This window comes from Lycium barbarum, chromosome 11 (assembly GCF_019175385.1).
Source record: "Lycium barbarum isolate Lr01 chromosome 11, ASM1917538v2, whole genome shotgun sequence".
NCBI lineage: Eukaryota > Viridiplantae > Streptophyta > Magnoliopsida > Solanales > Solanaceae > Lycium > Lycium barbarum.
In genome coordinates, this window is record NC_083347.1 from 117,386,147 (window position 1) to 117,397,572 (window position 11,426).

Consider the following 11,426-nt stretch of genomic DNA (forward strand, 5'->3'; position numbering starts at 1 on the left):
TTTTTAAAGAAAACAATTGTTTTTTAATTTCATTAGTTCTCTATTCTCAAAACTCGAAACGTTTTAATTGTATTACAATTTTACAATATGCGTTTTAATTGTATTACAATTTTACAACCATATTGATGCGTTCTTTGGTGTTTCTCAGTTTCTCATTTCTCTGTGATTTAAATTCAGTTGAATTTGATAGTTGAAACATTTCATATTTAACCTTAAAGTGAGTACATATTTAACCATATTTAAGTGGCAGAAAGTGCGTATAAAATTTAATAAAAACAAAGTAGTATTAACATAATGACAAATAGATCTCTAAGTCCCAACGAGTCAATCTAGCGACTAAGAAAATAAAATATGCCACAATGGACAAGTTTGGATTCCATTTACAATTTCCTTACTCCCAGTTTTGTTCAATATAACAGAAAGATACAAAATAAAATTGACAAAGGAAAATAGAACATTATAACACTAAAAACTAACTCATAGAAACCTACCTAATGTGCATTGGTTAAGAATGCTTCATCAGAAGTTCAAATTATACAAAGGCAAAGTTTTTGTCAACTGCAAATATTTACATGAAAATCTACCTACTGTGTAAGTATTTACAATTAACTTTCTTATTACCGAAACATGCAAGAACAAAGTAAATTTTTTGTCACAAAATTGATTTTGTAATCATCCGAGTATATTTTTCACTCAGGTGCATGATTTTCCTGCATTTGTACATTTTTCAGTTTTGATGTCACTCAGAAACCTTCAGAGAAGTGTAACTTTCAGACATTTTCCTTTCTGGTCAAGATGTACGCTCGTCGTATCCACAAAATATTGCTAGGAACCAAGAATGGCAGCATTATATATACAGCAGATTTCTAGTATTATCGAGGTCGACAGCAGCAGGTGAGACCATATATTTAATCCTTTATCTGACAAATTAACAAGAAATTTATGTCAACGAACAGCACTTTTAACTTTAAACAGAAAATAGTTCTCCTTTAGTAAATATCAAGCAGCAAATTTAGGTGAATGTCTTTCAGACAAGAGTAGAATGCTTAAACAACTTTAGATGGCATTATGAAACCTATCTTTTCGCTAAATAGTATAAATACTTAGGATCCTCGAAATAGCGGTAATTTATTACTCCTAACAAAGTTCAATGTTAACTTAGTGTAGATTCCAATCTTTTAGTTCTATTTTTCGTTATGAAAAGGAAAGCTTACAGACAAGATTCGACACTAGACCTCAACCAACAATGAAGTTGTTCAATAATATATGAGGGAAAACTTCAGAATAAACAGGGTAAAAGAAACACAATCTAACTTCTTGAATTATCACATGTCGTAGCATTTTGCTCCCACTAGTACCTGATATTGTTTTAGCACATTGGAATTAGCTTCTGTTTTCCTTTTTTTTTTTTTTTTTTTCATATTGCCCTTATTTTAGAGAGGTTGAACTTGACACTGATAAAAGAAAGAACCTGTCGCATTTTGCAATATGACAAAAACTACAAATGAGTAAGTCAATATTCTTACTGATTTGCCCCGATGCTACAGCAGGAAGTGCAGGAACTCTCGCAGCTGCAAAAACAGGAAGTTCCGATATACATCAGTGACCAGTCATATAAGAAGATTTTTTTTTTTTTTTTTTTTTTTTTGGAAATTAAACATAATAAGAAGGAATAGGTCCAAGTACATACGCTTATTGCATGATGAAGCTGGTAACTGAGACATAGATGGCCAAGGAGCCGGAATGTTGTCATTTAAGTCGCATACAAAGCTGATCCCCGTAGTTTTGTCCAGTATTGCATCTGATGGTAAACTAGGCAAAAGACACCCCGAAACTACTCCAACAAAAAAGAACAACAAATAATTATTTACTCCAACAACAATAGCAACTAGCCTCAACCCCAAACTAATACTCCCTGCCTTAATTTATGTGACATTCTTTCCTTATTAGCCAGTCCCAAAAGGAATGACACCTTTCTATAGTTAGTAACAATCTGACTTTAAACTTCCCATTTTACCCTTAATGAAATGATTTATAGCCACACAAATATTAATGACTATAAACCACAAGTTTCAAAAGTCTTCCTTTTCACTCTTAAACTTTATGCTTGGTAAAACACCTACACATAAATTGGACGGAGCAGGTAAAATGATATGATAACTAAAGAAGAAAACGAAAAAGGAAGAAAAAGGAAAAAACGCAAAGGGGTATGGAAATGGATTTGCAAACAGGTAAAGTGGGTAGATTACCTTCTGGTGTAACTGGTGTAGTATAGTCAATTGAAGATAACCAGATGCCACAAACATAACAAGATCAAAATTTGACGTCAGCTCAACATATTTGTATGCTGCACAATTCTCCAAACGGCATTTAAAAATATTTCTTACAAAAACTAAGCTGACCTTGCACAGAAAAATCCTTGAGGCTAATGCGACAGAGATTGTAAATATTTTTGCTAACATTGGCATTCTGTAGCTCAAGTCCAAGCGAGGCAGCACAATCCAAAGCTTGCAAGTTGGTGACAAAGCTCTGCCTTTGTAAGTGAGACACATACCCGTCAACAGTATTACAGCATGTTGTTTGGTTATTCATCCCATCTCCGCAAGCCTTTGTAATATTTTTCATGTTAGGAAAAACCAGAGGGCACACTAAAGGGAAGAAAAAACAAATCAGTAGATTTAAAGCATCCAGAAATGCAAAGAAAGAAGGTGAGAACAGTAATTAGATTTTAGTTTCTTTAGCATGCATTTTGGTAAGTTTGTAGAAATAACCAAGATAAGGGGTGGCAAAATTAGCCCATGGAAATATGACCCGCACAACTCATTCAAGTTTGGCTGGTCATTGACCCCGCTCATTTATTAGCTCAGCCATTTTAGCCCAACCCAATTCAGCCTATCTAAAATTGTGCTGATATGTAGCCCAAATTGACCGATAGAAACGTTGGCAAAATATTTTCTGAAAAGTATGGTTCTTATTTGATACATTATGTATATAGCCATAATAAAGAAAAAATAATTTTGTTAGGTACTTATAAATTATAAAAGAACATAAAAAGAAATTAAAACTTAGTAAGAATTGGGCGGGTTGGGTTATGACTCGCTTTCAGCCCAAGTAACTTTTGGGCAGGTCAATAACCCGCCCATTCATTAACTCAACCCATTTTGACCATTACAAAAAATAATGACTATGCAATGAGAAATCCAAGGTTGTTAATTATGCAAGAGAATTGGTATTTACTCCTCACCTTTATTGTTTTTGCAATTAGAAAGTCCTCTAAGAACATGTTTTGCTCCAGCTGGTTCAAGTTTACTTCCCAGCCATCGGTGTACAATCCTTTTACAGTCGTTAATAACTATAGCTGTCTGATCAACGCCATCCATGCGTGCAAGATAAGATGCTTTAAGTGCAAGTTTTTTTGCAGCTTCTGATATAGCATTTTCGCAAATTTGCTCACAGCATTCATTCACAAGATCGATCTTTCCACAGGCAGCAAGTAGGCTAGACGAGTCCACAGTCGTCTCAAACTCATGAACATCCTTGACTGGGCAAGAACCTTGTTGGTTTTTTAAAAGATGGCGCAACAAAAAAGATTAGAAGAATAATTAGAAATGTCTCTCAATAATTTTATTAAGCATAGAGGGCTTTAAATAGCCAAATTGAAAACATAATCTGCAGAAAATCTAACAAAAATTCAGGAAAAAAAAAAATCTCAACAAACTGAAAAACTGTAATAGAAATTTAAAATTCAAAAAAGTAGATTCTTCCTAAAACTAAGCAACTTATTATGGTAGAAGGTACAGCAGTAACTGAAGCAAATTTCAACAAACCTTCAGTAAGGTTTTCGGGATGGAGAGAGCATAGCTGCTGAAGAGTATCATTGGCACCCTGGCTGACCAGGAGTTGCTGAAAATCTGAAAGGCAATGCTTCGCGAGGGTCCCATTTAAAGCAAGCGTATTTCTGTTTTTACTAGAGCGCCCGATAAGAATAACAAGAGTTGTTTCTAGTTGAGGGCAACACATGACATTAGCCAGATACTCTGCAAATGGTGCTACACAGTCTATTGATGTCACGGCCATCATACTCTTCACATCATCAAAGTTCAGCGTACAATGTCCTGGAAAGGGTGAGAGAAAAAGTAAGAGAAGTCAGAGGATATTGAAAATCTAATATCCATCCGAGATCTATTCCCTTATCTAAATCTATGTTACTATATATTTTGTTTTATAATTGGTGGTGTCCGGGACAGCTTGCATGCACCTGAACTATTTACCCGGTACCTGCTACCTCCCACCACCACAGGCATCGAAAAACACTACCCCCTAACACCTAGGCAAATGGGAAGAAGTCACCTAGTGGTTTTTCTCTCCGTTGGAATTTGAACTCTGATATCCAATCTATGCTATAGTTTATGCTTGGACCTTGGCATTTTCAAGATATAAGTTCTTGCTAAGTCATAAGAAATTTCACGAAATTTGTTTCTAAAACAAAACAAATAACATAGGCATACAACTATTTATAAAAGTTTAATCAGCTTGTGAAAGCAAACTAGATCCTATTATTGTACTGCTTTGCTTAAGCCGGTTCTTTATTAAAAAATATTGGCATACCGTTGCAGATGAGAAAATATATATATTTGCATAATGTTGTGCCTATACTTTGAACTACTCCAAGTTGCTCCATAGTTGGAAGATCGGTAAACTTCAAAACTTTATTCTAGCTACGGACTAAGAGTTTAACGTAATTAGTTTATGAAACAAACCAGATAATTTAGGTGAAGTGCTGTTTCTGAAAGGTGCCAATGGAGAAGGTGCAAGAAGGGGAAGAAGCGGTTGTGGAGCAGCAGATGGTGAGGTCTCTGGCAAAAAAGTATCTTCCTTTATATCCTTGATTAGAGAGTCCAGTGAGCTGCAACTGGAGTCTTGGAGGCCTGTACAAATAGCAAATCCATCAAAGATTGGAAATAGCACAGGTTCCTAATAAACAGCCAGCAAAAATTTGTATGCAAAAATATAGAGAATGACAGAAATGGACCCTTATGTTTGGGAGTAAGTTCTGTATGGTCTGAACAGTTTTGGTCCTTTAAGTTTGACAAAAAAGTCTTCCTCAAATATTTGACAAACCCCGTCTGTTAGATCTGACGGAAACTGTGGAAAAAAGGATTTACCAGGAACTCACAATTGGGGTACAATTTTTGCAGTTTCTGCTATTTCTTTTCTCTCTTTCTAGAGTCTGGTGCAGTTTTCTTACCAACAACAACAACAACAACCCAGTGAAATCCCACAACGTGGGGTCTGGGGAGGGTAGAGTGTACGCAGACCTTACTCCTAAGAAGGTAGGACGGTTGTTTCCGAAAGATCCTCGGCTCAATAGGAAGCATAAAAAGAGGTGCAGTTTTCTTACCAATTTCTAAGAAACTTTTCTAGGTGCAATTTCTGTTATTTTTGGTGTCCAGTAGTACAATTCTTTGTATTGCAGTTTCTAGGATTTGGTGGAACTTTCCAAGCGTTTTGCTAAATCTTTTTTCCACAGTTCCGTCAAATCTAACAAACAAAGTTTGTTTAATATTTGACGAAGACCAAAAGTACCAAAACTGTTAAGAGAAAACGTTAGAGACTATTTCGAACCTCCTCCCAAACATAAGGGACCCTTTTTGTCATTTTCTCCAAAAATATACGGATCAATGGTGCAAGCAACATTATGTGCATACACCACATTAGTGTTCAACACTAAAACCAGAAGATCATATACTTGCCAAAAGAAAACAGGTGGCAGACTGCAATCACTTTTACAGCTAAATTATCATCCTCTATCTGTTGAAGCCCTCATGTTGAGATTTCAAAGATAGAAATTTGTAATCACAATAAATTTTCCAATTCACATATGATCTACACAAACAATTAATTATGGGGTGTCAAATGGGCGGGTTGGGCTGAAATTGGTCCAATCAAAATGGGCTAAGCTAATAAATGGGTTGGGCTAACATTGGCGCAAAAGTTACTTGGGCTGAAATGGGCTAAACATGGACTGGATCATCACCCGCCCAACTTGACCCAGTTTTTTTTGAAGGGTCTATTTTCTAGGAAAACATTTTTCTGAAAGATTTTTGCCGATTTTTCGTGGAAAATATTTTCCAGAAAAAAAAATTCCGTGACAAATATTTCCCTTCATATCAAACACACCACAAACTTACTTATAAGATATATGATACAAGAAAAGTGTATACAATTAAAAAAAAAAAAAAAGGTGTAAATCTCAAGCAATAAACCCAAATTTAAGTAAATCATAAAAACGAGCTAGTATTGGGCTAAGTTGGAGATCACTTTAAAATGGGCTATGTTGGATTGGACTAAAATCAGTCCACTATGAAATGGGCAATTTGCACTTTTTTCCCTTCTATGGGGTGGTCTTTAATTTTTGCCCTTCGCCTAAAATACCCCGAGGTTCTGGGTTCGAAACCCAGCATAGTCATAAAAATAAAATAAAAATTCGCAAGGCAAGGTTTCATGAAAAGTCAGCCTTATGCGGCAGACTTTAGTTATGTCTTAAGGAAAATTCTGCCTCATCAGGCAGACTTTTTGCAAAGCCTTGCCTTGCAATTTTTTATTTTTTTTTACTGAGTGGGGGTTCGAACCTAGAACCTCAGAGTATTTTCAGCCACCTTTTTAAGCGAAGGTTAAAAATTAAAGACCAGCAGTTTGAGGGGCAAAAATTAAAGACCAGTGCCTTTGAAGGGCAATCCGCGCAAAAAATTGAGGGTCATTTGAACAATTACCCTTCAAAGGCACTGGTCTTTAATTTTTGCCCCTCAAATTGATGGTCTTTAATTTTTGCCCTTCGCCTAATACCATGAGGTTTGGGGTTCGAATCCCGACTCAGTCAAAGAAAAAATCGCAAGGCAGAGTTTCGTAGTAAAGTTAGGCTTATTCGGGCCAAAGTTAGGCCTCAGGCATTCAAACTCTACCTCAGGCAGAGTTTCAAAAGGCAGAGTTTGGGCATGCAAAACTCTGCCTTGTGATTGCGAATCCAAACCTCTGCCTTACAAAATTCCTTCTTCTTTTTTTTTACTGAGCTGGGTTTCGAACCCAAAACCTCGGTTATCAGGCGAAGGCCAAAAATTAAAGACCACCAATTTGAGGGACAAAAATTAAAGACCAGTGCCTTTGAAGAACAATCCGCACAAAAAAATGAAAAATTGATATGAAACTATCTTGAGCCCAACTCATAAATTTTTGGGCAGGCATCATCTTTTGGGCCATATTTGACACCCCTAATATTCCGCTTGCCGCCAAATCTTAGTGAAGGAGCTCAATATAATTTCTAGCCGATGACAAATTGACAGATGAGCTTAATTGAAAAATAAAAAGCGAGATTTTAAAGTTGAAATGATACCAAGTTCCCCAACACCTTCATAAAGCAGGAAACTTTATTAAAATACAGCTGGTAAATTTCAAGACTATAATCACAGATCATCCAAGAAACAAGTAAATTAACCAAGATAAAAAAAAAATGAATACTTACAAAGAAGCAGTATAAATACAACCAGAAGGTAAAGTCTGAAACTTTCACTGACCACTCCTCTCATTTCTGAATGCAAGAAGACCCAAAAGGGTCAAGAATTAGCAGCAAATCTTGGAATTTCAGTTGATCAGAAATGAGTATAGTAGTATATGGAAATGTGAAGAAAGAGGAGTGTGAACTGTGAAGTGGCAGAAAGTGGAGAGTAAAAGTTGTTGGGGACACAAGAAGTAGCAGTAATGAAATTAGCTATGTGGGAATTAGTATTATAAATGAATCGTTTGATACGCGGACTAAATTATTCCAGAATTATAATTTGAAGATTATAATCCTGAGAGTAATTTATCTTGTATACAAGTTGAGATAAATTTATATCTTTTATCAAATAAAGTATAAAATTAATCACAAATTTAATATTAAAATATCTCATCTTATTCTGTGTACCACAAACGACCCTAGAGAGACCCCACCAAGAGTGTTAAAAGTGAGATAATGAATTGACTGCACTCTTGGGCATATTAAATCCATCAATATCAAATGTCTTCTCTGATAACACTTTGGACAATTCCTCTGATCATGCTCCAACCACAAGGCATCATTAGTGCATGAGCATGCCAAGTGTCATTCAGTATTACGTGGGATTTAGTGTCTATCTTAAACAGTTTTAATGGAGGAGAAATCTATTTTAACTATTTAAATAAGAAAAAATTTACATTATGAATAACATATTAGAGACATTTAAGTGTAATAACTATATTTTAAATAAATTACAATCTATAATTATATTGTGTATTTCAATTACTGTTCGTACCTAGGAATGAGGTGCTCCAAAAGTGTGTGGGGACACCCAAGTAATGAAGAATAGCCAGAATAATTAGTAAGCGCTTGGCCACATATCTCAAATATTTTTGACTTTATTTGTATTTACTTTATTTGTATTTTATGGAGTTGGAGTTAACTTTTGTGAGATAAGGCATCAATACCCCTTGAACTATACTAGAAATTTCAAGGACACACTTTCTTTTTTATAGCAGTCTCATTACCCTCCCTAAATTATTTTAAAGTATAATAAATACTCTTCGATGATGAATTGGCATAGAGAGTGTGTACACTATTTTGGAGACATGTGAGACACGAAAAATGAGCTAAATTTCTGAATAATATGGACAAATGTCACCTTTTTATTGGACAATTTTACAATTAATTAGTACACATAACTAATTAACATTACAAAAGGCTGATTTTCAAGAACTTAAAAAACAAAAAGGCAATGTTCTTTGTCTTCTTCATTTTTGGGTCTTAAAATTCAACAAAAACTCAATCAAATCTGCATCAATCAAGCTCAAATTCCAACTACAACTTCACAACAACATAATCACCAAACTCCAGTATTCAAATTGGCCAAAAACCAAGTTTTTCTACAAACCCATTTTTTTGTTCTTCAAAGTTTTTCAAGGTTCAACAATGATGGATTCAAAATTCTTTCTCCATTTTCGAATCTCAACAACAACTAAGGATCTAGAATTAGTTTAGCACTTGAATCTCAACTTTAAAACTTCAACAACCTTCGAATTTGCTCAACACATCCAATACCTTTTCAAGTTCATACAATAACAATAACAATAACAATTGTCCTTTTCATTTTTCTAAATATAAAGTGATAATTTCATTATATTTGGAATTAACAAGTAAGCAAAAAGAAAGAAAATGAAATCGTTTTTTTTATAGCGAAATTACACATGGCAGCGCGTGAATTTCATGCCTCCCAAGACTTTGGTTCTCTATACCACGGTAGCACTTAGGGTTGAGTTTATTACACTTTAAAATACTTCAGAGGGTAATTGGACCCTCGCAAGTAGGGGTTTTCATGGTTCGGTTTGGGTCGGTTATTGGTTAAAACCATAACCAAACCAATTTAGTCGGTTTTTAAATGTCTAAAACCATAACCAAACCAAGTAAAATAATAACCACCGGTTTGGTTATTGTCGGTTTGGTTCGGTTTTTCGGTTTATGACTAGCCGTGACAATTCAAATATTCTCTCTCTACGTTCTTCAAATTTCTTATGAAGCTCTTTTTTCCTCACGGCCCACAAGGGTGAACTTTGCTGCATATTGAGGGAAAGACACGCTGTTGGCAAATCAGGTGGACCAAACTTGCAACGCAGTTTAGATTCAAAAGAACAAGTCAAACAGAGGTTTCAAAATACAAACAACCCTTATGCTTACAACTTATTAGAGTTGGACTTGGATTGTTGGACATATTCTTTTAAGACATGAGCCTTAAAAATAAGTAGACCAAAATTAAATTAATAATTAAAATGTATAAAATATCTTTAATTATTTATGAAAAGCTAATATTATACATACAAATAATTATAAATTTTATGTATATAATTATCGGTTTGGTTCGGTTATTTATTCGGTTATTTTTTACTATAACCATAACCAAACCAAATATTATCGTTTTTTCAAATTTAAAACCAAACCAAACCAAATGTCGGTTATTTTATTTGGTTTGGTTAAATTTTCGGTTTGATTTTGGTTTTAACCAAAACTGTGAACAGCCCTACTCGCAAGGGAAAGGTGTGTCCTAGAACTTCGGGTATTGTTCAGGGGGTACTTATGTCTTATCCCTACTTTTTGCAAAGAATATTTGAAATAATGTTTATGCTTGAATGTAATGTTATGGAATGAAAAAAATGATAGAGAAAATCAAAGAGAGAAAGAATGAAAACTTATTTTATTGATTCTTGCATCGTTTCTTGTATTAAAAATAAGAGACTGCATCACTATTTATAGAGAACTAAAAGAAATAAAATAAAAGGGAATATGCTATTTTCCATATAGATAATAAACTAAAAGGAAACTAAATATGTGGTAATTAATATAGATCCTAGACTTAGAATGAAAATAATATTATAGAATATTCCTAGACTAAATGTAAAGTAAATTCTATCATTAATGTAAATCATAACATAGAAGTAATGTAAATTTTAACATTCCCCTTCAAACTCAAGTTGGTGAATCCAATTTGAGTTTGAACACTTGATTCTTCTTCTTGAACGTCTTGTAAAATCGTTTTCTAACTTCATCTTCACTGACCAATTCTATTGGTTTTCATCAATGAAGAGTTGTGGGACTTTCAAAGAGATATTGATGTTTGTCATGATTTGAAATAAAGTTAAAAATACTATGGATTAAAAATTGATTTAAAATAGTCTTGCGTTAAAAATAAAAGTAAGGGCTGAAATTGGGTTGAAGATGGTTATGAATTAAAAGTGGTTGAAAGATATTCTTCTTCTGCAATGAAATTACTGATCCATTGAGATCAATGAACCTGGTGCTGATATCACTGTTATGGAATGGAAAAAAAAAAGAGAAAGAAAATTGAATAGAGAAAAAATGAAAACTTATTGTATTGATTCTTGCATTGAAAATAAGAGACTGCATTACTATTTATAGAGAATTAAAAGAAATAAAATAAAAGGAAATATGTTATTTTTCTTATAGATACTAAACTAAACGAAAACTAAATATTTTGTAATTAATGTAAATCTTAGACTTAGAAGGAAGATAAATATTATAGAATATTTCTAGACTAAACGTAAAGTAAATATTCTATCATTAATGTAAATCATAACATAGAAGGAATGTAAATTTTAACATTAAATACAACTTCAAAAGTGAAAAGTGAGTTGAAGAATAGATTAAAAGCTATTTTTCAAATTTAAAATACAACTTCAAATTAGAATTAAAATTTTCATTACTAAACACTAATTTTAAATAAAGTAAAAAATTATTCCCAAAAAAGAAGAATAATTTATATAAGACCCCACTAAGTGACCAAGACAAAATTCTCGGTGTGAAAGTGAGATGATGAAATGGCTGCATTCTTGGCCATATTAATAAA

General features: G+C 33.7%; 1 protein-coding gene across 3 annotated transcripts; it reads right to left on the reverse strand.

The window, feature by feature from the left end:
* Window positions 1-345: 345 nt before the first annotated feature.
* Window positions 346-7,773, reverse strand: LOC132616951 (uncharacterized GPI-anchored protein At1g61900-like). 3 transcript variants are annotated; one of them, XM_060331744.1, is made up of 9 exons: window positions 7,520-7,771; window positions 4,761-4,928; window positions 3,828-4,115; window positions 3,245-3,553; window positions 2,403-2,648; window positions 2,250-2,261; window positions 1,691-1,834; window positions 1,527-1,571; window positions 346-920 (listed from the first exon to the last, which is right to left on the reverse strand). In XM_060331744.1, exons 1-9 carry the CDS (start codon window positions 7,581-7,583, stop codon window positions 826-828), a joined length of 1,371 nt encoding a protein of 456 aa, XP_060187727.1. In that variant the 5' UTR covers window positions 7,584-7,771; the 3' UTR covers window positions 346-825. The 3 variants fall into 3 exon arrangements, 2 of the variants coding, with proteins under 2 accessions (XP_060187727.1, XP_060187728.1); XM_060331745.1 differs by lacking the exon at window positions 2,250-2,261; XR_009573484.1 differs by lacking the exons at window positions 346-920; window positions 1,527-1,571 and having other exon boundaries at window positions 1,697-1,834; window positions 2,250-2,648; window positions 7,520-7,773.
* Between the last annotated feature and the right edge of the window lie 3,653 nt (window positions 7,774-11,426).